This window comes from Lepidochelys kempii, chromosome 22 (assembly GCF_965140265.1).
Source record: "Lepidochelys kempii isolate rLepKem1 chromosome 22, rLepKem1.hap2, whole genome shotgun sequence".
Lineage (NCBI taxonomy): Eukaryota > Metazoa > Chordata > Testudines > Cheloniidae > Lepidochelys > Lepidochelys kempii.
In genome coordinates this window covers 11,297,798-11,324,958 of record NC_133277.1, presented here as the reverse complement: position 1 = coordinate 11,324,958, position 27,161 = coordinate 11,297,798, and the positions used below count along the sequence as shown (strand labels likewise).

The 27,161-nt window shown below is 42.5% G+C and overlaps 1 protein-coding gene across 1 annotated transcript; it reads left to right on the top strand.

Moving 5' to 3' along the window:
• Window positions 1–1,195: 1,195 nt before the first annotated feature.
• On the top strand, window positions 1,196–26,054 carry CRTAM (cytotoxic and regulatory T cell molecule). Its single transcript, XM_073320935.1, has 15 exons — window positions 1,196–1,381; window positions 7,151–7,297; window positions 10,737–10,889; window positions 15,665–15,808; window positions 18,625–18,786; window positions 19,635–19,709; window positions 19,810–19,914; window positions 20,208–20,273; window positions 20,475–20,582; window positions 21,426–21,524; window positions 22,185–22,283; window positions 22,754–22,843; window positions 23,479–23,625; window positions 24,067–24,132; window positions 25,647–26,054. The coding sequence occupies exons 1-15, from the start codon at window positions 1,333–1,335 to the stop codon at window positions 25,775–25,777; spliced, it is 1,641 nt and encodes a 546-aa protein (XP_073177036.1). The 5' UTR covers window positions 1,196–1,332; the 3' UTR covers window positions 25,778–26,054.
• Window positions 26,055–27,161: the final 1,107 nt, after the last annotated feature.

Sequence of the window (27,161 nt, the reverse complement as noted above, 5' to 3'; positions counted from 1 at the left end):
GAGGCTAAGGCAGGCTCCCTGCCTGCCCTGGGCCCCGCCGTTACCGGAAGTGGCCAGCTTGTCCTGCAGCGGCTCCTGGGGGTGGGGTGGGGCAGGCAGCTCCGCCGCGCACTGCCCCCACCTGCGGGTACCACCTCCCAAGCTCCCATTGGCTGCGGTTCCCTGTTCCCGGCCAATGGGAGCTGCAGGGGGCAGTGTCTGCAGGCGAGGGCAGCACACGCAGCCCTCTGCCCCTCCCTCCCCCAGGGGCTGTAGGGACATGGTGCCAGGTGCTTCTGGGAGCAGCCTGGGGCCAGGGCAGACAGGGACCCTGCCTTAGCCTCTCTGCACCATGGGGCTGGCAATCCCGTGGGCCGGATTGAAAGCCCTGACGGGCCAGATTCAGCCCGCGGGCTGTAGTTTGCCCTCCCCTGCTCTAGAGCATTTGGCCCTCACCACCGTAGTCATCTGAACACCTCATAGTCTCTAATATATCTAGCCTCACCATGGCCCTGTGAGGCAGGGCAGTGCTCTTATCTGCATTGGACACACAGGGACCCGAGGCTCAGACACACTAAGGGGCAGATTTTTTGAAGCTATTTAGGCCCTGATGATTCAGAAAGGTGCCTGCTGGGATTTTCAGAAGCTCACCATTTTGAAAATCTTTGAATCTGAGAGCTTTTGAAAATCCAACTAGGCACCCACCTGCCCCTTCAGGTACCTACATAGAGTTAAAAATCTGGACCTAAATCCCAACATCACACAGGGAGCCTGGGGTAGAATAGGGAATTGAAACCAGCTCTCCTGAGGCCTAATCTCCAGACCATCCTTTCTCCACAAGTGCACCCCCTGTCTTTAAGTGGTTTCCATCATATACAGTGTTTATAGTTTGGTTCAGTGGCTCTCAGCACCCCCACTATACACATTGGTCCAGCACCCATGCCTCCCAGGACTCTATATTTCTTTTTATCATTGTCTCCCTCTCCTGCTATGTTCCTTTTCGCACAGCACATAAGTGGGATGCAACCCCTATGACATCTGAGTCCAAGTGGGCACAGAGTCATAGCATCTAGCACCTGTCAACCCACAGTTTAATAATTTTAGAACATGTGGGGTCACGCAGCTTTCTCCCTAGTGGTCACGGCAGGGGAAACAACCCAGCGAGAAAACATGAGCTCAAGTAGGAACAGCAGAAAAAGAAGAGGGAGGCAGTGACCTCAGCACTGATGAAGTCATGATAACCCCACTCCCACCCCGTTGAAAAGGAACCCACTGCAAATCTGCACTTCTAAAGTGAAGAGGAAGTTCGTGCAGCATAACAGACAGAGACGGGCTACGCTTACATCCCACAACATGACTTTCACCGCCGTGCTCTGTATCGTGGCTTTGTTACCACTGCAAGGTAAGTGACATCGTTTAACTGCCTGTCTTAAAAGCTCTTAAACGGAATTATTTTGTTTATAGAACTTCACTGCACCACACGCCAGAATGCTTTTTATTATTAACTGCATTGCACTATTACCACCAAGCTTTTCAGCAGGATCTTCTGCCACCTAAGGGCCACTCAGTTCCAATTAACTGTTAAACCCAAGGACAATCATTTGCCTTATAAGCCTTGGAAACACAGTGTAGAGGACAGAGAGCCAGGAACTGCTGGATTCTCATCCTGGTTCTGATCCTGACTCACAAAATAGCCTTACATGACTTACATCTCTCTACCTCCATTTGCCCATCTGTAAAATAGGGCTAATGGCAGCTACCTTGCAGGTGTGCTGTAAAGGTAACCTAGCCTTGTTAATGTTTAGAGAGTGCTTTGAAAACAGAGAACACTATATAAATGCTCAGTATTATTATTCCTGCTACAGGATGTAGCCCTGTTTACATATGTTGCTAACCTGCACCTCATCACTCACACGCATCATCATGTGTGCAAGGATTGCCTGTGAACATGTCAAATAATGACCAGATTTAAACAAACAAAGGCCATGCAAGTCAATAATTCACACTGAAGGACACTTACAGCTTCCATTCCTGATCCTTGCATGATTTTTGCACTGCCTGCAGTAAGAACCCCAAAAGGATAGTCTCTCCCCACTTCTTGACAAAGATTTAAGAGAAGAAATTGCAGTAAGGTCTCATTTCCTGAGACTTTGATAATAGTGCAAAATATACTACTATACCAGTGTATTGTGAATCTGAGTCCAGATTAAAGAAAATAGACAAAATACACTTTACATTACATCATCCCTGGGATGGGGTATATCATTATTGCTTGTGTTTGTTAACTAAGTGATCACCTTTAAAACTGGTCATTTTAATCTTAAATTAAATTGATATGGTTATTTTGGTATTTACAGTGTTCCATATACTTACTCTAAGGAATACCCTGGGAATACAGTGAACCCTGAGATCATAGTATTAAGTTATTATCTGAGGCAATTGACCATCTTTTGGGGCCAACCACTGTACTCTAATTTGCAAAAATCCTGTTGTGCATACCATAAGCTTCTCAGATATCAGTGTAAATTAGCGAGGTTCTACTATATAATCAAACCAGTCATAGGCAGGGCCCCATGTATTCTGCAGTCATTAAATTTGCCACAAAATTCACTCCTTGCTGCAGAATTGCTCTCCAGAATCTCACCGTTCATTTCTTTGTTAATGATATTTCTAGTCTGATGGTTGTAAAGATAATGCTGAAAACATGAACTGAGTGTAAACCTCTGCAGTGATCTCTGTACGAGTCTGCAGACAGCCTATGACAATAGCTCTGAGAGATGTGAACTGCTCCATTCATCCCAGTCCTGCTACCTCGTGCTCTCCAGTTTTCCCCAGGAGGAGTAATGGATTGTACTACAGCTCACACTCTCTGTGTTGTTCCATGGAACTGGGAAACAGGGTGGTCATGGAGACAGCGCTTGTGGCCAGCTTGCAGCCAGGGAGCTGGCCTAGGGATATACACTGGGCTTCCCAACGGCGTAGCTGCCAAGGCCCAGGTGGCTGAAGTGATGAGCCATTGAAACTGGCTACCAGAGTCACCCCTTGCCATCTTCAAAAGTAATCAACAAATTTTACATCAATAAATATAGGCAATTCTGAGCCAGGGCTGAGTGTGTTTGCGTGAGGGTTGGGAGAAGGACGGGAATGAAGGGTATTTCACGGTGCCTGAATTAATTCACATTACCCTAGCACTGGAGCTGTTGTGAAATTTGGTCCCAATGTGCCTATAGATTTTACTTTAATAAGGTAACTTGATTCCCAACACTTCTATGGAACATGGCGCAATTCTGATGGGGAAGGGTTGTCAGGGACTCCCCACCAGCCAGTGCATTAAGAACGCCCACCCGAAAAGAAGGGTTCAGGCATTCAGAGGTGGACGCGACTAAGATAACACTGCCTCAGGCAGCATTAACACAGGCTGAGATATTCCACAGGCTCAGCAAATGGGAGAGGATGACGGAACAACATGCAGACATGACCATTACCTTCCCCCCACCAGTCCCACTTTCTTCCACCTGCAGATCCAAATGAGTTTCCATGGGGCTGGGTGAAGAGAGAACAATGCTCTCTCCATTATGCCCCTGGGGTTTCTGTCCTCCTCGCCCCATTCATGGAGATGGAGGAGACGTGATCTGGTCGCTGGTTACTCAAAGTAATGCTCTGAGGAGATACTGTGCAGAATGTGAATGATCTGCAATGCCCAGTCATCTGAAAACCCAAACAATACCATTGTTCACTTCAGTTTAGAGACAGGCCTCAGTCCTCATCTGTGGTTGAGAAGCACTTGGGACAACTCGAGGAAGGGAAGCTGGCCAAATCTCCACTCCTCCCTGCAATCCTGAGGTGGCTATGCACTGGGTTGCTCCCATGGAATAATTCAGCACAGCCTAGAGGTGGCTCTAATTTCCTCCAGGTACCAATGGCTCAATGGGGTCATTAGAGCAACTGGGGATCAATGGAGCACAGAGATAACCCTGACTGTATCCCCTACACTGTCCATAGGGAGTGGGGCAAGATGAATATCTCCCTATATTAGGATGACCATTTTGTGACCAGCTACAATGGCTTTAGAACCGCTGTGCTGTGGGAACAGGGCAACATTGACCCCAGACAGGGAGGGAAATGCGGCCCATGAGTCATGGCCGGTGAACATCCCACTGCCTCAGATGGAAAGTCTGTGTGTGTTCAGTTCTGGGCTTTAGTCTATTTTTTTAAACATGCTTTCCTATTTAGAGTCTGGTTTCTCTCACTTCAAAGAGTGTGATCTGACAGACCCCTCCACGCCAATGTTAGTGACAGGAAATAGTAAAGATGCAGAAAGGCCCTGTGGAAAACCACAGACAAGGCTACCTCAGCTACACTAACAAGATGAACCCGATAACGCACTTCTTCATAGATGGAACTCCGGAGGGCTCACAAGAGGAATGTCTTCTTTTGCCACTGGGTCTGTGGCAATCATTTCTAAGTGCCATGAAACCTGAAAAACTAACTTATTATTATTTCCCTCATATAATGGACCCTTTTTTGTTTCAAAAACTATTTAACACTGGGAGATGGAAATGGTATCCCCTGTAAACAAATATATGGCTGAGCCACTTAAATAGAACACAGACTGCCGCCAAAGTATCTTCTATGGGAGAAACACCAACCAAATCAACTTCTTCCTCAATCATAATTTCTCAAGTCACTTTCATTGGGGTAATTTTGGTCTGTGTGCCCTGAAGAGGTGTTAAAATGGCTAACTGAAAGCACAACATATTCATGGTTGTCACTATCTGCTTGTCTCCTACAAAGGCATCCATAAAACAGCCCTGGTCATTATAATTAGGTATATAAATTCGGCAGCAAAAAATCACATCTGTTGAATGACATGAATTGAACGATTTGCCAGCGTGTCATTATGGTGCTGAATAATGGGTTGACCACTGAATCAGAAAGAATTAGAATTTACGAACGCATCCCAATATATGGATTCTATGGCCACAAGGGACCACTGTGATCATCTAGTCTGACCTCCTGCACAGAGGTCATAGGACTTCCCTGAATTTATTATGGCTTCAAGTCCAGTAGCTGTGCTTGAACTAGAGCATAACCACAGGTCTCCCCTCACTTACACTGGGTGAGAATCAGGAGTAACTCCACTGAAGTCAATGGAATTTCACTGGGGTAGAATAATGTAAGCACGAGAAGAATCAGCCCCACGGTATCTTTTTATGACCAATTGGTTTGTATTGGATGAGTCACTCCTTCATGCAAAAGGACACCCTCTGTGCTTCCTGGTTCTGGCCCAGGTAGACAGCAAAATACTCAAGTACCATGAGAGTTAGTCCTGCAGCTTCATGGACCCTATAGATCAGACAGTGAGGGCCACATTGATACAAACAACTGAAGCCTTGGGTGTGCATCCAGCTCAATTTACAGTGACCTACCCTGGGGATGAAGTTTGCCTTCCATGGGAGCTCCCAGCTACACTGCTAACCATTTCTCTCTGCCACTCCCGGGGTGGGAGATGAGTAAGGACATGGAGGGGGACGTGGCTACAGACCTGCATGTCTACCACATTCCCTACAGCCAGCCCAATCCTGCTGTCACTGAAGTCAGTAAAAAACCTCCTGTTGACTTTAGTAGCAAAGAACCTAACATTGCCATTTTTGGTTCTTTTAAGAAAATAAAGTGCTTCCTATTTGTGCAACCAAGGCAGACTTATTGCCCCAAAGGTCCAGCACTCCCACACTCTGGCAAGCAATTTGCTGTAGGCAGCTACTTTAAAAAAAAACTGATTGAAAAACAAATTCCCTTAACTGCCTATTTACTTAGCTCTGACACAGTTACTGCTGTTCGCAATTTCTCCAACGCATGTTTGTTTGGAGGACGCCAAAAAACATTTAAGGCCATAAAACATGTTCACAAAGTGCAGTATATATCTCAGCATGGTCAATTCTGGCTGGGAAGAGGAACGTATGTTATTGCTTCACTGTAAAATGAGCCAGGAGAATGGAATTTCTTTTCAGTTACATATGTTAGGCCAGATCCTGACTTTAATGGAGCGCCGTACCAATTTACTGCAACTGAAGATCTAGACATTTGAATATAAAAGGGTTGATTTTTCAAAGATGCTGAGCACCCACAATTACTGTTAATTTAAACGGGAGTTGGGAGAGCTCACCATTTCTGAAAATCGGGCACAACGATGGGTAATTGCAAGACAGTGCTTTGAGCTCTGAGTCATTTGCTCAGATCTGGCCCAGGCTGGTGACTAAAAACCACTGTGTGTTTAAATGCATGAAACATGTATTCATTGAATCCACCTATTTCTGGCTCTTCGATGGCGTGTGTAAAATAAATTGAGGGGTCCCGTTGTGGTGGGCAGGTGCGCAATATCACAAAACCCCCCTACAAGGGTTGGGAGTCTCAGCAGAGCTTCCAAAGAGCAAACAGGTCATAACACTGAACCCTCTTCTAATCCATAGAGGGCTGTGGAAAGACGTCTGTGGGCTGTGGAAAGACGTCTGTGGGATTATGGCTGCAGGCTAAGACTCTGGAGACTTCAGTTCGGTTCTGAGTTCTTCCACAGACATTGAGGCCAAGATCCTCAAAGGTATTTAGGAAATTGATTTAAATGGAACTTAGATGCCTAAATACCTTTGAATCTGGACCTGAGTGTCTTTGTGCCTTAGTGTCCTACCTTCAAAATGGGGATAATAGCACTCCCCTGCCTTAGAGTGATGCTGAGAGGATAAATACACTAATAACTGTGAGGTGCAGAGATACCTATGGCAGATGAAGACCATAGAGATACCTACATTAAATAGAATGGCACATTCACAAACAGGGAAGCATGAGATGCCATTGTCCATCCTGTCCCTGTTCTGGGGATAGAGGAGTTCAGTCCCTAGATCTGTCAAGCCAGCGCCTCTTGTTGGCATGAGATTCACTCTCGGGGCTTGTCCACAAGGGGAAATTTACCAGTATAACTCCTATTCTAGAACAAGTGCGTCTAAATGGGGAGTTTTATTGGTATAAATGTACAATTATACCAGTAGAGTTATGCTGGTAAATTTCCCCTTGCAGACAACCCTTTTTCAAAAAAGCAGCAGGCTGGTGTATTGCACTGTGCAGAATGCTCTCAGTTTGCCTCACATCAAATGTCACAACTGTTTTTCTCTGGCAGGGGATTTTCAAGAGGTTCACACTGAAAGTGTAACTGTGGAGGAGGGGCAGGATTTAAGCCTACAATGTGATTTTACTGGAGACCATGAATCTGTCTTCACGTGGTCAGACCCTCGGGGGTTTCTCATTTTTCTAAAGAGCGACCGAGGTAAGTGTCAAAACCTGCTTCCAGGTTACTTTCCATTTGATAGGAGAGGGGTCAGTCACCGGTGGTCTTTCCTATCTCCCACCTACTGTAAGATCTGACTCACCTACAGGCCCACTTAGAGCTCTTGTACATTCAGTCTCTTTCCTACAGGAAGTTGATTAAATGGAAACCCCACCAGAGTGGTTTGTAAATGGAGCCTCAAGCAATAAACTGTATTTACCACTAACACCATCATCCCAGCTCAAAAACCCACCACCGACTGAAAGGACCTACGCGTGCTATAGATTGTGTCTTATCTAGCTGAGAAAGAAGGTTCAACGTGTTCCTTGCTTAGAATCCACATTGTTTTTTAACTTATTAAAAAAGTAACTGTTTTGATAAGAAGCTGGTGAGTGCTATAACCATGGAGACTGCTAACTGATGCAAACACATCCATGTTTACTGCTACCTTGTCTTCCACCCCACACCTGTCCATCCCCTAATTCTATCTTGTCACTCCTAGATTGTGAGCTCTGTGGGGCAGCGACTGTCTGTGTCTTACTTATTTGTACAGAGCATAGCATAGCGGACCCTGATCACTCTTAGGTGCACTAAAAACTACTGGGATTTTTCAAAGGGAATCCGGCACCCAACTCCCGTTGAAATTCAGCATGAACTGAGTACCCCACACCTAATGGGTACCTTTGAGAATTTCAGCTAAAATCATCATTGATATGATTGCTGAGTGGATAACTGCTAAATTTATTGAATAAATAATCTGACAAATTCATTTGCCAGATAATTTACTCAGTAAATTTTGCAAACATTTCCAAATGGAATACATGGTGAACTTTTTAAATATTGATATTATATTATACTATTATTATTATTTGCCCAGCTCCGAAATCACGTATATGCTTTTGAAAATTTTGTCCAATTCAATTGACCAATCTCAAAGAGGTATAATAGTAGGTTAGGATGGAAGATCATACAAAGAGTCTATAAACCCAGATCTTCAGCTGGTGTCAATCTGCATGACTTCATTGAAGTACGTGAAACTACACTGATATTGCCAGGGGTGCTGGAACAATCTGTATTGTGGGGGTGCTGAAAGCCATTGAACCAAACTGTAAACCCTGCATCTGATGGAAACCACTTCAAGCCAGGGAGTGTGGCACTATCCCTTGCTCCAGCACCTAGGGATATTGCACCAGCTGAGGATTTGACCCACAGTCTATTCCTCTGCAAAGGCATGTGATAATCTCCTTTCCGGGCGTATAATATTGAAGTGATATTAAACATGAGGATTAGTGTTTGCAAAGTAATTGATAAGTCTAAAGCACCAGTATTTTAGCTTTTATTTTCCATGTTAGTGGAGAAACAAATTTTATGCCCTATGTGGGCATTTGCATTCTCAGTCCTATCATCATAAGCCTCTGCTCAAAGAAGCAATGAGACACACAGCTTAACAAATCATTTTCTTATTCCATATGGTGAAAAATTAAACATGACGAACCATCTAGCTTACACACAACAGTGATTTGAAATTTTTTTTCTCATGTTTAGTTCTTTCCAGAAATTTAATCACCTGTGAGTCCATCACTCGCCTAAATATTTTTAAAGCCTTAAAAAGCCTCAACTAAAAAAAGAAGTTTCTGAGGTCCTTTAGTCTCTCCCAATGGATGACCCATTTCCTCAATTTCAGTTCACTTTAAAGGCAGGCTGTTACTTTCTGTGTTGTGATTGCGGTGAGCAAAGGCGAGGCCGGGGAGGGGCGGGGGGGGAAGGGTCACATGCCCCTCCCCAGACCACTGGGGGTGGGGGCACGTTCAGCAGCAACCGCAGCGGTGAAAGGAGCAGAACGTGGGGCTACCCGGCAGCCCCACGGCAGCAGCTCCTCCGGCATCCCAGCCTTTCCACGCAGCTGGGTCTCCTGGGGTCTGTACAGCCGTGCCAGAGGACAGGGCTGGGGGCACGACCAGTGCAGCCACGCCAGAGGAACTCCCGGCGTGGGGCTGCCCAGCGGCCGTACAGACCCCAGGAGACACAGCTGCGTGGAAGGGCTGGGGGCGGTACATGGGGCTGGCCTCTTTTGGCCTGAAATTGGCATCCTGTGCAGCGGGAGGACAGAGCCGCCCCAGCTGCACGTAATATGGGATGGGGAGGGGACAGGGACAGCGCGGGGGTCCAGGCTGGGGGACGGAGAGGAGTCACGTGCCCCCCTTTAGCTGGTGCCCACCTTTGTGTCCCTCCCATGAGTCGCCGGCGGGATAGCTGATGTGACCTGCTGGACTCAATCCCAAGATTCCCATGGGTCACACGGGGGAAAGAGGGAAGGAGTGTCCTGAAAGCCCAAAGAGATTAATCTGCTGAGAGATCTGGATATTCCAGGAAGGTGTCTCATTAAAGGGCAACTAATTAGGCAAAACCAGGATCAGACAACTCATTAATGCTTCAAGATTTATGGACGTGGCGCATTACATAATTCCACCCCCCTTTTGCAGATGGGGAAACAGGCCCGTCACCATGAGATGGTGCATAAAGTAACACAGTGAGTCTGTCTCTGAGAGGGGAATAGAACCCCACGATCTGGAGTCCTAACGTGCACTGGATCATGGTACAGCCCCTTCCATGTTGCCACTTCATAATCCTCCAAACATTTGCTGACATTTCCCTGCCTCGGGACCCAAATTCCATTAGTATCTTGAGAGCCCCCACAAACCAACATCAATCAATTTAGTCTCACAACCCTCCCCTGTGAGGCAAGGAAGTCTAAGAGGAGGCCAGGTGGTTCAGTGGATGGTGCACTAGCCTGGCTCTATTCCTAGTTCTGCCTGCTGCCTGGCCTTGGGCAAAGCACTTCATCTCTCTGTGCCTCTGTTTACCCTTCCACCCTTTAAACTGTCTGTCATCTCTTTAAACTTTAAACTCATTGGAGCAGAGACATCTCCTACTGCATGTCTATACAGCACGTAGTACAATAAGGCCCCAGTCTAGGTTGGGGGCCTCTAAGTACTACTGTAATATAAATGATTAACATTAGCCCCATTTGACAGATGGGAAACTGAGGCAAAGAGATTTGCATAAAGTCACACAGGAAATCCTTGGCAGAGCCAGGGGATGAACTGTAGTTTCCTGAGTGCAAGAAGAATGTTTTACCCACAAGACCCACCTGCCTCTCAAACCAAACTTCTTTCTGAGCTTTGAAACACACAGGAAATGTTATGACCTCCCTTCCCCCTCATATGCATTTTTAATTTATTGATATATCTCTATTTCTCAGATCCAGCTAGGAATGATTAGCACTAGAATTGTTCATTAAACACTGAGAACAAATGAATGAAAAAGAAGGTCATTCACACCTGATGAACAAAGCCAATCTCTCCTTTTATCACTTTGGTTACCCATGTCGCTCGTATGGACCAATGCACTTACTATGCCATTCTTTTTTCACTTACAGGTTTAAAAGATCAGAGATACAAACTTATCCATTATTCAAAATATAAATTATCTATCAGCCTGTCTAATGTAACAGTACAGGATGAAGGCACATACACATGCTTCTACTATGACGTACCAGTCAAAACCAAGAAAGTGAATGTTACTGTCTTAGGTGAGTTCCATTAGAGAAGCTAAATTTGCATAGGTTTCTAAGAAAATCCAACCTCCTCCTATGCTTTTTTTTCCTGAATGAAGGCTATCCCATTTTACTGTATTCTTTTGTAATGATATGTTTAAGAGGCTGTGTTGTAGTAACTAAGGCCTCAAAGTTATGAGTTATTACTATTCAAGAATTGCCCAGGTATCAAGACCTTTTAGAAATGATAGAACAGAGGGCTAAGAGAATAAAAACCCAATGTCTAACAGCTAGATTTCTTCAACAGGCTGAGGAAATGCAGAGTTGCGGCAACCTTTCACAAGAGCGTACTGCTGGTACTGCTAACAAGAGCTCCCCTGTTCCTTGTCTGTCAATGAGTTAAACATTAAATGCATATCAAAAGTGAAGATATTATATAATATGCCAAATAGAGCTGTCAATTAGGGAACTTAATGGAATCTAATTTTATTATTCAAATGTGTATAAGAGAGAAGTCAGCTATAAGTAGTACAGTATTGGGCAAAATATTATCAACTTTAATGACAGGGTTTACCTCATGGGCAATGCTTTTAGGAAAGCAAGGGACTGTGCTCATATTGATTTGTTTTTACTTTAAGTGATAAACTGAGGAAGTCAGGCTAATGCTTGCAATCAAACCTGCTTATGCTAACAAGTCAGTGAAATATGCTTGTGCTAAAAGAGGCAGTGAATAAAAGGAACTGAAATCAAATAGTATGTTTATAAGGACATTTGACCACAGAGAGGAATAACCAGAAATGTAACTATTTGATTCATAATGCAAAGACTCAGCTCAGCAAACATACCAAGGTTCTACCATTCTTGTTAAAAAGAACAAAAACAGAAGATTTACACAGGTCTACCAGCCTGTTGAAGAACAACAGTTCTTGAAGTGACATTGTATTCTATAACGGGCTGTTAAAAGAAGTTTGAAAAGCATCAAAGACTATGGAGGGACTCTGTATACATTATATGAACCTTAAACTGAACATTTCAGCAACTAGCAAAGTGTTGATAGAGAAACTCCTACCTGTGTAAGCATAACTGCAAAGAAGGCCAAGGCATACACCGCAAAGGGGCCCATGAAAAGTGATTTGGTTTATAAGTTGGTAAAACCAGCTGGTGCTCAAGGTATGTCCCAAAATGTTTGCACCAACAGTTATGACCTAACTTATTTCAGATAAGCTGGAGTGACCACATGTATTACACAAAGAGACTAGAAAATTCAAGTCCACTGGAAGAATTCAGCTGACATATCATTCTCTGATTGAATGGTGAGAGAGGACAACTTTCATTTTGGTTGGACATTTAGAATCTTGAGAAGTATGGGTCACCATCTGATTGAGCCACACCCAGAACCTCCAAGAAGAGCGACAAAGTTGGACCACCCAGCAAAAATAGGATAAAACAGCCTGTCTCCTTCAGCACATCGCTCCCTGAAAGCCAAAGACATCTGGAAGGAGGAAGAACTGAGTTCCTAGGCTGGCCACCTGGGAATCCTCTTCAATGTCACCTATCTCTTTCTATTTTCCAGCAACTCAGGTTACCCCCTAGCACACCAGGAAAAGACTATAGTCACGTCCATCCTTTGCTCCACCTATTTATACATGGTCAACTCCTGCTGTGGAGATATTTGAGCTGAAAGCTAACAGCTGAGCAAAGATCTGGTGATAAGCAACACACAGACTTTCTTTTGGGTCACAATGCAAAACGGTCAATTTACCACTTACTGAAACTGGACACCTAACTAGTCAAGAAGTGTATATGTTCCCACGTGCTTTAAAGATGGTCAGAGAGTTGCAATGTGTGTCCTTATTTTGTAATAGATTCATAGATACTAAGGTCAGAAGGGACCATTATGATCATCTAGTCTGACCTCCTGCACAATGCAGGCCACAGAATCTCACCCACCCACTCCTGCAAGAAACCTCTCACCTATGTCTGAGCTATTGAAATCCTCAAATCATGGTTTAAAAACTTGAAGGTGCAAAGAATCCTCCAGCAAGTGACCCGTGCCCCATGCTACAGAGGAAGGCGAAAAACCCCCAGGGCCTCTTCCAGTCTGCCCTGGAGGAAAATTCCTTCCCGACCCCAAATATGGAGATCAGCTGAACCCTGAGCATGTGGGCAAGATTCACCAGCCAGATATCCAGGAAAGAATTCTCTGTAGTAACTCAGATCCCACCCCATCTAACATCTCATCACAGGCCATTGGGCTTATTTACCATGAATAGTTAAAGATCAATTAATTGCCAAAATCATGTTCTCCCATCATACCATCTCCTCCATAAACTTATCGAGTTTAATCTTGAAGCCAGATAGGTCTTTTGCCACCACTGCTTCCCTTGGAAGGCTGTTCGAGAACTTCAGTCCTCTGATGGTTAGAAACCTTTGTCTAATTTCAAGTCTAAACTTCCCGATGGCCAGTTTATATCCATTTGTTCTTGTGTCCACATTGGTAGTGAGCTTAAATAATTCCTCTCCCTCCCTGGTATTTATCCCTCTGATATATTTATAGAGAGCAATCATATCTCCCCTCAGCCTTCTTTTGGTTAGGCTAAACAAGCCAAGCTCCTTGAGTCTCCCTTCATAAGACAGGTTTTCCATTCCACAGATCATCCTTGTAGCCCTTCTGTGTACCTGTTCCAGTTTGAATTATCCTTCTTAAACATGGGAGACCAGAACTGCACACGGTATTCCAGATGAGGTCTCACCAGTGTCTTGTATAACAGTACTAACACCTCCTTATCTCTACTGGAAATACCTCGCTTGATCCATCCCAAGACCGCATGAGCTTTTCTCACAGCCACATCACATTGGCGGCTCATAGTCATCCTGTGGTCAACCAATACTTCAAGGTCCTTCTCCTCCTCCATTACTTCTAATTGATGCATCCTCAGCTTATAACTAAAATTCTTGTTATTAATCCCTAAATGCATGACCTTACGCTTCTCACTAGTAAATTTCATCCTATTACTCCTGTTTACAAGGTCATCCAGATCCTCCTGTATGATATCCCAGTCCTTCTCTAAATTGGCAATACCTCCCAGCTTTGTATCATCTGCAAACTTTATTAGCACACTCCCACTTTCTGTGCCGAGGTCAATAATAAAAAGATTAAATAAGCGTTGACTACTATAGATCCATTCATTGGGAAGGGGACTTTGGTAAATTGGTATGTAAGTAATCAACCGAATTACCTTGTGATCTAGCTTTGTATTGTTTTTCTTCTGTTGTGTTCACAACACTGGAGTTGATAACCAATTGGCATAAGTGAGGCCCTATTCTGAGGGACTCAGTCAAAATCTAAACAAGGTCACTTTCCTAAGATAGTGAATGAGTGTAAGTGTTATTCCCTATTGTGGTTATGTAATTTGATTCTGCAAACATAAATAGTTATAGAAACCCATTTTCTAGTTTGTTAGCCAAATCATAGTTCAATGCTATTTTTTGTTGCTTTATATAAGAACATAAGAATGGCCATACTGGGTCAGACCAAAGGTCCATCTAGCCCAGTATCCTGTCTTCCAACAGTGGCCAATGCCATGTGCCCCAGAGGGAATCAACAGAACAGGTAAACATCAAGTGATCCATCCCCTGTCGCCTATTCCCAGATTCTGGCAAACAGAGGCTAGGGACACCATCCTTGCCCATCCTGGCTAATAGCCATTGATGGACCTATCCTCCATGAACTTATCTAGTTCTTTTTTTTAACCTTGTTATAGCCTTCATAGAATCATAGAATATCGGGGTTGGAAGGGACCTCAGGAGGTCATCTAGTCCAATCCCCTGCTCAAAGCAGGAGCGATCCCCAATTAAATCATCCCAGCCAGGGCTTGGCCTTCACAACATCCTCTGGCAAAGAGTACCACAGATTGACTGTGCGTTGTGTGAAAACATACTTCCTTTTGGGGGTTCACAGATAACTGCATTACTTGATTAGAAGAGATTGGTGCTTCTTAAGCTTTCTGGGCCCTTCAACTAGCTTGCCAGAATGCCTTTGTGCTTCACAAAATAGTGGGGCACTGATTTCTCCTACTTAATACTGTGATTGACTGCAAAGCTGCTGTGTGGAGCAGCCTACGTTCCATCATAGGCTAGAGCTGCAGAACTGAATGGGAAGCTGGGAATGACAGTGGCCAACAGAGAAAGTCAACACTAAGATAGGGATAGGGAGCCTAGAGTATTAGTTTTAAAGTCTGAAGTACAGTGAGTAAATAAAGTACCCTAAATGCAGCTCAGTGTGGATGGTAGGCCAAATTCTCTGCCCCCTCTCTATCCCTGGGCAGTGCAGGATGGAATCTGGCCCTCGCCTCTTTGCTGGGGAGGTTCGAGTGTGGAGATGTTTCCAGTGAGTACAGAGACAGCATAGCACCATCCCTGCTACACTTCATCCCCGGAAAAGGGAATGTCTGGGGGAGATAGAGGTGTTGTCACAACACACTGTGCTCTGGCTATGCTCAGCTGGGGAACAATCTCTTGGAAACTGTTGCCAGGTGGTGCAAGTTAGGACAGCCTCTATGCTGCTCTAACCAGTGATGGGGCCAGGGAAGGAATCAGGCAGACATATCCAGTTTTTTGGGAGAGGGGCTACATCTTCATATGCATCTGTATCGTGCCAAGCAACAGGGAGCCCTGATCCTGGCTGGGGCCTCAAGGTGCACCCTTAATTGAAAGAAATAATAATATAGGGTGAAGTACATGCAACCAATCATAAAACTGATTGCACAAGACTGCAAGAGCCTATCTCACCATGTGTCCCTTTGTTACAGCTGCTCCCTCCAAGCCACTGTTGGAAATATCAGATATTAGAACCAATGGCAAAGAAGAAAAGATTGTGCTGAGCTGCTTAACCCAGGGAAGTAAGCCCCCTCCTCAGATTACATGGCTGCTAAATAATGGGCTGGAAGTCTATGGTGAGTTTTAAATGGCCACTGAGTGGCGTGCATTTGTTGGAATATTTTTATCAGCCATTAATGTTCTGTACAAATACCCTGAACCAGCATTGGTCCCGTTTGGAAAGGTCTCAGCACCTGGGGATAGGAGGCCTGAGAACTGGATACAAGTGCTAAATTCTGGGGAGCCCTCTTTTTAAAGGGAGGGGGTTGACTCAGGACAGCTAACAGTGGCTCAATTTTCACAGCACAGACATAGTAGTTAATCCTTAATCTGCCTCTGTGACTAACCCCATTTTCTATGTGCAGGAGCTGAGGAACACACAGGTTAAGAGCCACATTCTAAATCCCTTTTTCACACTGAATATAGCACTTACCCATGCCAGTAGTTCCCTTGCTTACTGAAGGTTGCACTATTTGTCCTTGAGTGACTTGCTCAAGCCCAAACAGCAAGCCCATAAAAGCCAACATTGGAACTCAGATCCTGGTTCCTGGCACTCAACCCACCAGATGCCTCCCAATGTCAGTTAATGAAGATCCATCTTCCCCAGTAGAGCTCTGAGCACAGGCATCTAAAGGGAGAGTAAGGAGCTACCGGTGCAGTTTAAACAACCATTCTAAATATTGTGATCTAATAATAACTGCCTTGCTAGCAGGAGCAGCAATACACTTAAGAGGAAATGCAGGTCACTCTGAGCATGTGGGGGATAGATCAGAAAGAATAGGTGTGAATGGTTTCCTCTCTTACTTTACTTGCTGTTTTGGATCATGAAGTGAAACTTGTATTTTGGGTCATGAAGCAAAGCTTGCAAGTCTTCACCTGTAGTCTTGGTAAAAGACATATTTTCAGAGTTCCCTATTTTAAAGGAAGCTTGGGGGATTCAGAGTTGTGCAGTCTATCTAGAAAGTAATAAAGATGTAGATTATATGGACAATATTACACCATGCAACCCAGAGAGGTCTTCTATGTCTTGTATAAACTGCTGCATTATTTCAGTGTGCCTTGCTTAGTTTGTTAGTCTGATTATGCAATTGTGCATGCAATACTGAGGCCTGGAGAATTTAAAAACTGCTGCTTACCTACCTGCTCTCTTGGCAGTTTGGATCTTTATGTAATAGGGGTGCAGCCCCAAGCTGGAGCATTTTATTCCTGATGCAATGTGCCCTTTGACCTTAAGTCACATGGACATCTAGTAATGTAGTTGTGTAACTAAGGATCCATATTGTTCCAGGCTTTTTTGTTTGATACCTGAATAGAGTTTTATGATGCAGGCTTTGATATTAAAGAGTGATGATGAATTCTCTCATCTGTTTGCAGTACATGCAAATTAAATGGATTATAGTTTTGAATGGAAAAATTTTAATTTTGTTGGGTGATAAATTTTATCTCCTTCTTTAAAGAAGGCTAGAACCAAGGAATTTCTCTGACTGAAAAGTCTAAATATTACCAGAGTTAACAGAGAGAAGGCTAGTTCTAGGAAGAGATTCTAGGCTAAAAGTATTAATGATCATTTGTCTTATCAATTGACAGATACTGTGAATTGATTTCAAGACCTTAATGCCTGCAGTAGAACATGCCATTAGCAGGGCCGGCTCTAGGTTTTTTGCCGCCCCAAGCAAAACAAAAAAAAAAGAAGATGGCCGAAATGCCGCCTCTGGAATTGTGCTGTTCCAAGCATGTGCTTGCTTTGCTGGTGCCTAGAGTCCATCCTGGCCATTAGAGATTATTGTGCCACGAAGAAAAATTTGAAAAGAACTGATTTAGCACACACATTTAGAATTTAGTCATTTATTCCTTGTCATCATTAACTACATCCTTGTTTTTCCACGTGGCATTGTTAATAAAGAGGTAACATCATCTAATAGGCTGAGGAGGGAATTGGGAGGGCAGGAATGCTTGTGTCCTCAATCTGGCTGTCCCATTAGTTTACTAGATGACTTTAGGCAAGTCACTTAATCTTTTTGTGTCTCTTTCCCCTGTTATAAAATAAGGATAGTGAAAGCAACATCACAGCGTTGGCGGGAGGATTAATATAGTGCTTTAAAAATTAAAACTGCTGTATCAAGGATTGTTAGTGTATGTGCAAATATTGGGCCACATGCATAATATATATTTATTTGCAGATTTAACAGCTGCAATCTGTGTGAATATGGTAACAAATCTAGGGCTATCTGGGAACTTCACTATGTGACTAGGGTGACCAGATGTCCCAGTTTTATAGGGACAGTCCAGATTTTGGGGTCCTTTTCTTATATGGGCTCCTATTAACTCCCACCCCTGTCCCGATTTTTCACATTTGCTGTCTGGTCACCCTAGTTGTGACAATGTTGCACTCAGATCTCCGAGTTGACTGCAGAACCAAAACTCAGATCCTTGTCCTGTTTTAAAGTTATAGGCCCTTATCTCTTGAGCTTAAAGCCCTTTAGCAGTATAGGGCTATGACCCAGCTGATTCCATTCAGGAGAGATCAGAGGTGCTCATGTGGGCACACAACCCATGAGATCAGAGGTGCTCATGTGGGCACAGTACCCATAATAGTGTGGAACTTGCTTATATGCTTATAGTGAACTCTGATATAGTGAAGTAGAACAGAACTCCTAGGTTTTTTTCCATGCATGGTAGGGTGTAGATTGCAACTAAGCGATTCTGTCAAAAACATGACTTTGCTCTGCATGGGCTCTGCTGTGATCCATTTACACAATGGAAACACTTTTGCTCAGCATTCATGTGTTGCTTTAGCAGACCAAAAGTAAAGCAGATTTGTGACTGGAAGGTTTTTCATTAAATTGCTTTTGACGGTAAAGCACTTAAATGTTTTCTTCAAATGGTTACGTAGGTGACATCAAACACAAGTTTGAAAACGATGGAAAGAAATGCAACACAATCAGCACTCTCATAGTCCATGCATACAACCGAAATTCAACAGCCAGTTGTGTCATTCGTCATGAAACCCTCCGTGGAGAAAGACTGACAGCATCTTTCCAGTTTGAACATTTCAGTAAGAACAGCTTTTATTGAAGCATTGGTTGATCGGTGGTGATTCCTTTTTAACGTTTGAACTTGAAGAATAATACTGCTCTCTTGTATAGTGATTTTCATCAATAGATCTCAAAGCCTGTTGCAACACATAACAGTAGTATCATCCCCCTTTTACTGATGGGGAAACTGAGGCACAGAGTAGCAAAGTCACCCAACAAACCAGGGATAAAGCTGGGACTTGAACCTAGGTCTCTTGAGTCCTAAAAAAGTGCCCCCATCCACTAGGTCACATTGAATTACCCTATTATGTTTCTTCATAGATATAGATGCATAACTGAAGGTGTGGTCTACCATTCAGAGAACAAGGTCTCTTCAGTGTCTGGTTTTGGAAGACCGTACTCTCCAGTGGTTAAAGAAGGGACTTGGAGCTTGATTCCTAGGTTCTACTACCATTTCTGCCTCTGACTTACAGTGAACCTGATCCAGAACCCATTGAAGTCAGTGGGAGTCCTGGGTTCCCATGTTACATTGGAACATTCACTTCTGCTCCTTACGTATCAGAGGGGTAGCCATGTTAGTCTGTATCCCCCAAAACAATGAGGAGTCCGGTGGCACCTTAAAGACTAACAGATTTATTTGCTCATAAGCTTTCATGAGTAAAAACTTTATGCCTAAATCAATCTATTAGTCTTGAAGGTGCCACTGGACTTCTGCTCCTTGTACCTCCGTTTAAGCATCTGTAAAATGGGCCTGATACTTATTTACCACCCATACATACTGTTAGATTCAGTTAATGCTTGTAAAGTGCTTGGAGAGCTTCGGATGAAAGAAACTAGGGAAATTCAAAGTATTATGATTGTTTTCCAGTGACTACTACAGGCTCAGCTCCAAATGTGTTAGAAATAAGCACGAGGACCTCTGAGCATCCTCAGCATTATATGGGTAAGTACAATAATAAAAAGCCACTGACTTAACAAAAAAAAGTTTTTTATTAATATCATTTATCAAGGTTCTCCCTTTAACACCTTGGTTGTTCCATTAGAATCCACAGAAGCTACCCCAAAATCTATAATACAGACATCACCTGTGAGCATATCTCTAGCAACAAGTACCCAACAGGAAGTTGTTTCTTCTCAGACGACTGTTGGTGGGTTCCACGTTTTAAAAACTTTTTACTGTTGTAAATTAAACAATATAAATTATAGAGTAGTGCTGAATTAAGGCAATCTGGGGCTTAGTGGGGAAAGGTTCAATATCATGGTCAAACTGCTTGGCCAATGTTATTTTTTATTATTTATATGTGTCCACATCATTGTGAAATAAATCATATAAAATTATTCGTAAAGTGCTTTTGCCCAGAATATGGGCTGCAAAAGAATACTAGGGGATAGTACTGAATGCTACTTGCATTGTGGTCAGAATTGGGTTCTTCTTTTCCAGTGATTGCTACAGAGTCCAATCCAAATATTAACGCCATCTTCTCTCAAAATCCTCTGCACTCTACTGGTAAGAATTTTAAATTCACTTTTTCTTTATTCCATATCATTTTGAAAAAAAAAATGGATAGTTGGCCCCATATCAAAACCTAGAGCCAAATATCTCTGGAGCTTGGGAAATTTCAGATCTGGATTCCATCTTTCTGGATTGGGTATATTTCTAAAATACATCTTCCAATTTTCATGTCTTGTTTGGTGGATATTCCTTTAGGATCCACCCAACCAAACTTTCCTTCCACTGTACCTGAGAAGCCATCTACTACCAGCTTACCAGCAATACCTACCCAGCAGAGGAAACTACCAGCCAACACAACTATTTGTAAGTAAAGTTTTTTTTCTTAATGACATTAAGGCAATTTGTTAAAATGTCACATGCAGAGCAGCTGGAAATGCTGCTGAGAACAAATTTATATTCCAGCTGTTACAAGATCCTTGAAACACAAAACACAATAGTTGTTTCACACAGGTGAGCATTTTAGAATTGCATCCATCATAGAGAAAGACTGCCCTTCTCTACTTCTCTCTTTGTTGTGAAGACAAACACATGGAGACATGTGGGGGCAGGTCCTCAGGTGGTGTCGATTGTCATAGCTCCATCAATGCATGCTATGATTTTATTAATACCTATCCCTATGGAGGCACTAGGTGGCACTGTGCCACAGGCTGACAGAAAATAAGCATGTCAACACACCTTAAGGCTTAAGCTGTAAAGTTATTCAAGTGATAACAGCAGGATTGTCCCCAGATATAAAGAGGGTGGGAGGAACTGCATTACCACTACATGAATTGTTTGACAGTGAGAGACTTTCCAACCTTTAAAGGGATCTCTCTGGTTGTGCATAGACATTTTATGGAAGAGATTTGGAAATGGAAATTAGTCAATTAACTTTTTTTTTTTTTACACCAATGCAATTTGTGTAAAATACCCAGATCCTCAAAGGTATTTAGCTGCCTAACTCCCATTAATTTCATAGAAGTTAGGCATCTAAACATCTTAAAGAATCCCAGCCTTTGAAAATCTCCCACTGTACATGTAATGTCATAGATAGACGCAGCATATAGAGCAATTTAGTTTTACGAAAGTGAGTTTAATTTATAGTCTGAATGTACATAGTTATTTGTGTATAAGAAAAAGAAAATATTTCTCTTTTCATTTCTGCAGGGTCAGAAGTAGCACTAACAGTAAATGAGGAAATTTCTAGTACAGAAGCACCAGCAACAAGTAGTGAACTAGCCACTCAGAATGCTAACGGCACCATTGGTACGTGTGCTACTGAATGTCCTTGTAAGCCAAGTGGCCCTGTGCTTTAGTGAACAGGGCTGGGAGGCAGGGACTCCCCAGTCCTAATTCGGGGTCTACCACTGCCTTATTTCATTACCTTGGGCGAGTCATCTAAAGGCTCCACTGAGACTTTTCAAAGCTGCTTCAGGAATTTCCATGTCCAGTTCCCACCAGGAATCCAAATGCTCTCAAGATTTAGAAAACATCAGCCTCTGATTCTGGTTCCCATACTGTAAAATGGGGATCATTAATGCAGGTGCCTGTCGGGGGTGTTTGAGACTCAGCTACAGCGGGTGTTGTACAGTGCTTTGAAGGTGGAAAAGTCTAAGTATTGTTATAATTAATATTAGCTAAAGAATACGATATCTTGTCTTCCGTGGGACTTTACATGAGTCAGAAGTGAGGAAGAACTGAGTAAGGACATCAAGGTTTGACCCTAAGGCACTTTTGAAAACTCCAGCCTTAAATAGCATTTATTAGAACTGTAGCTAAGAGTTTCCACAAAACATATTGTCAGAGTCCTGAAATATTTCCTTAGTAAGGCAGAATTTTTGTTGGACCTGTCAATAGTTTGGGAATCTGATCAGACTGCTGAAAGGGATAAGGAAGTCAAAATATTTTCTACTTTTATTTCTACAGAGCCAGAAATAACTTTGAACACCTCAGAAGAAACATCTGTTACAGATGTACCAGCAATAAGCAATGAACAATCAACTCAAAACTCCAACATCACCACTGGTAAATTTCTTAATGATGGAATAACATGGTAATCTAATGAATTGAACACGGGGCAGGAGCCAGGAACTCAAATTCTAAACTAATTTGTAACACTGGATCACACTGTAATGTTGGCCAACTCACTTAACTTGCTGTTTTTCAGTTTCCTCAATCGTAAAACAGAAACAACACTTGCAAACCTACTAGAGCTATTTTGAGGCTTAATTGTTTGATCCTTCTACACTGTGGCAAGGCTAGAAACCCTAAGTTTTATAATTAATACCACCTAAAGAATACAGAGCCAGATCATCAACTCATGTAAATCAACATAGCTCCATTGAAATCACTGTTGCTATCCCAGTTTACACCAGCTGAGAACCTGGCCCATATATATTCCTCAAAATCATTAAATGTTGAATTAATACTGCAAAATTTATATAATCTGGGTGACTGTGATTGGGCTAATCAGATAAACCCTTTTCATTCTACAGGATCTGAAATGACATTAAATATGACCTCTGGGACAGAAGAACCATCAACAAACCATGAAGAAACAACTCTGAATTGTAATGCCACCATCAGTAAGTTCTTGTTAATACTAAACATGAAATGGGCCTTCCTGAAGTCAGCCTGGTTCCCAGCAGCTAAGTGTCTACATCACCAAACCCACCATGAAGGACACTATAGGGCTGCCCTTGCTAAGAATCTCATAGGTGGGCCCATGGAGACCTAAAACAATGTTAGCATCTTGAGGCATTGGGCTAAATTCTCTGCTGGTCCACTGACTTCAGTGGAGTTTTTCCCATTTTTACACAAGCAGAAAATGTGTCCTGGTTCCTCCAGGTCAATGATGGGGAAGTTTACATTGCTGTTTCCTATGTATTTCTTCTCTAAGATCCTGGTCCAAAGACCACTAAACTCAATGAAAAGACTACAATGGATTTTGGCTCAGACCCTGAAACCAGTCTCTAGTATTGTCAACTTGCCCCTTTTGTGGCCAGTATGTTCTCAAACACAAAATTGAAGAACAATCTAATCATTAGGCTTAAAAATGATCTCACACTATCTACATTGTCCGCTGCTTTATTTCTGATGAAGAGGCCTCAGTATTGCTATCCTATCACCGGGCAATCTCTCTAATAGACAGTCCTCATCTTATTAGCTAAATGTCACAGGTAGTAACTACCTAACTATATTAAAAATATTTCTTTTATAGAAACCAATCTTAATTCTGAAGGAATCAGACAAAGGCAAACAAGTGTTTTGTTGCCAGTCCTGGTAGCTGTCCTTATTTTTGTGATGCTAATCATAGTCCTGCTCTTCATGAGGAAGCTGCAAAAAGCACACGGGATTTGGAAGAGAGGTGAGTGATCACACAATCTAAATCTCCAGGAATGTCTAAATCTCCAGTAATGTCTTAGGATGGGTGTGAGGGACTGGATAGTCAAGGGGACTGGTAACAGGATATGGGATCCTTGCATGTCTAGGTCATTGGTTAAAATCAAGCCTGTGTCAGTGGTGACTGAAAGTTATTACAAATAGCTGTTCAGGATCCAAGGGGAATGATTGGTGGTCTCAGGCCAAACCTCAATGGACAAGAGTCTTTATCACAAAAGCTACCACCAATGACTGTCTCTAATCAGCTCCTTTTTGGCAGTCCAACTACTGAATGGACATGAGGACTGAATTGCCCTCTTAACCCTGGATATTCTTCTAGTTCAGTATTTGGTCATGCAGGGATGGAGGGGTGGGCAAATGTATGAAAAAAGCTGCAACTTCCTATTTTCATTTGTTATCGGCACAGAAAATGACACTTCAGAACAGACATTGGAGAGTTACAAATCCAGGTCTAATGAAGACAATGGACAAGGTAAGCTACCGCCATGACCTCAGGCCATTGAAGCTCCCATTGAAATCAGAGTTTTGCTACTGACTTCAGCCAGACCAGGTTCAAGCCAACCTCATTGTTTAGGAAAGATTTGCAAACTGCAAATCTTAAACTTCAGTCATATATTTTAGTCAGATCTTCTTAGTAGGCCCAATGCAGATACATGACCACTTTAACAGTCTCTCGCATTCACCATAATAACTGGGAAACCCATTACAGATTACATTTATGCTTAACGCTTTTGACTGGGATTTTCAAATGAGTCTAACAGTTAGTTGTACAAATCCTATTGGAATTTAGAGAGCTGGGTGCCCAACTCCCATAAATGTCTTTAAAAATCACTGCCTTTATTTGGTTTTTATTGGCTGGTTTTGGTAGTTACGTGTTCACAAATATTATAAATGACAAATGCTCACCTCTAAACTCATTATTAGTTATTGGGGGTGACGAGATGTGAAAGATAAGGGAGGGCAAGGAGATTTTCCAAAACATTGCAGGTGGCAAAATGCTGCAAAGCAGGGGCTACCCAAATTTCAAGACACCAAGAACTTCCTTGGCAACTTGCTGTGAACCTAAGGGGCACACCTTCTCTAGGGAAGTGGTGGATACCCCATGACTTGCAGTCTTTAAGTCAAGACTGGTGTCTTTCTAAAGAATATGCTACAGCTCAAACAGAAATCATGGGCTCAATGCAGAAATTATTGGATAAGATTCCTTGTCTCATGTTATGCAGGAAGTGAGACTAGATGATTGTAATGCTCCTCCTGGCATCAAGATCTATGAATACTTACAGAAAGATTTTTATCAAAAATAAATACGCACACCTGTAATATTTGGTGGGACTTGTACCTTTGTTAGATTAACAGAAATTGCTTGTTTGTGGATTTCATCAGCAAAAAACACCTGCACTTCATCAGCTTTGTCCTCACTCTGTAGTTACAGAAAGAGCCAGCTGTGGGCTGCATTTTCAAACTCTGTGGGACACCTGGGTGTAAAACGTATTCCTACTGTACCATTGGAATCTATATAAACACATGCAGCTTTATGGCTAAAATGTCAGACGAGTCAAAAAAGGGAGGGAAATTTGCAAACACTTTTGAAATAAAATTTACTTTTTAAAATAAAAAATGTCCATAACCTTACACTGGACAAATTTTGATCAGCTCTATAATTGGTAGAAAAATGAGGGGGGGAGGGGGGAAAAATCAGACTTTTGTCAAAAAAAAAAGGGGGGAAAGATTTTATTTCAAAAATCAAAGTATTTCAACCAGCTTTAGTAGAAAGAACGAATTATTTTCTTGACCACAAATTAACCTACATTAGCTTACATCCTCCAGCTCAATCGCTCTTAGACATTGATAGTGCTCCTGTCACTGTAATATCTATACACCATCTCTTTTGGATTTATCAGTAATGTTGTAGCAAGAATGAATTTCCATCAAAATAAACCCCTCAGTCTATACGAAGACATCGACAAATTTGCATTTGTCTTTCAGTTGCCAATCAGAAGCCGAGCATGCAATACGTAACTGAAGGATATGCAGGAACAAAAAAGTCGAATTCAGAAGAAAGAGATGTTTCAGCATTTGAGAAACAGCTGGCATATGGAAAAGAAACTAATGTATAGAAGTCAGGACTTGTTGGCAACATTGTACTATGTACAGAATCAATATGGTGTGTTCTCATATTTATAGTGTGACTAATCTGATGGTATGTAAAACTGTCAATCTGTGACTTATCAACATCACAGCAGGATTTCAAACTGAGGAAGAAATGCCTGATAAAATGGCTGGTCTCAACCTGGATTCTAGTTTGGATCACCGTGTTAACATTAAAAAGACGTAGCTGGAAGAGGTGCTCATGGAAATCCATTAGCAATGCATGCTTTCAATTAGCTATTTAATCAGCAGATTTAATCAGCTATTTAAGTCAGCAGATTTAATTCATGGGTATCATAAATGGATCAGCCATATACCAGAGCAAGTCAAGGGTCCTGATAATGGAATGCACAACCAGCCATCATTATATGAGATACAAAATTACTGAGAGGTTCATGCAACAGTTCTGCAGCCTCCTGAGATGCATTGTCTAACGATGAGACTGGGAGACAGGAATTTCTGAGAAAGCACTTACAGCCAATATTTTTGAATTTGGGTGCCCAAAGTTAGGCATCTAATGCTATTTCACCTAAATCAATATTTAGTTAATGAAATAAAAACATCATGATTTTAGAGGTGCAGAGCAACCTGCAGTTCCTGTTGACTTCAAACATTTCTGCCTCAGTTACCCACCTGTAAAAGCAGGATAATACTACTTCCCTGCCTCACAAGGCAGTTGTGAGAATTAACTAGTTGTTTATAAAGTGCTTGACAATGAAACCTACAGCTACTAGTCCTGTCTCCACAGTCGTTTGCCTTTTGAGGGCTTCCATAAATGTTACTAAGGGCATGATCTGAAGACAATGGGGTGACACAGGCATGGCCGAGGGTATAATTTGGCCTTCAGATCTATATTTCTGGTGGAGCTGTCAGGGCCCAGGATGAGTTTGTGGGGCTGTTCGAAAAAAAACAATTTTCGCTTGCAGACTGAGTGAATCTGATATGAAAACCAATGACACACAATGACGACAGAACCCCACACTACCACTGTTAGTAACTTATTAGCACAGAATCATGCTTCAGTGAGAATTGCGGATCTGAATTAAGTCCAGGCCATGACATTAGATTTAAGGTAATCCTTAAAAGGATATTGCACCCATTTTGCTCATGTCAGATGATACCACTTCTCATCACAGGAAAGGGGTGAAAAAACAGACTTTGGACTAACCGTAGATGTCACTGCCATTACTGTTAGCAGTAATATGATTTTAATACTGGAAGATGACTTCACATTTGACACGAGGTGTGTGGACTCCAGTGGAAAAGACTACCAGTTTCCAGCAAGTTTTAATATTGGTTTAACAATCAGACTTGAATTGTTTAATATTTAAACAAAACCGTGAAAGAGCATAA

Excerpts from the sequence above, each read along its gene's own strand:
- CRTAM (XM_073320935.1), top strand. The coding sequence starts at position 1,333 with ATGACTTTCACCGCCGTGCTCTGTATCGTGGCTTTGTTACCACTGCAA. Across the intron at positions 20,583-21,425 it reads ACCAGCCAACACAACTATTT|GGTCAGAAGTAGCACTAACA; the intron begins GTAAGTAAAGTT and ends TCATTTCTGCAG. Across the intron at positions 22,844-23,478 it reads GAATTGTAATGCCACCATCA|AAACCAATCTTAATTCTGAA; the intron begins GTAAGTTCTTGT and ends TTTCTTTTATAG.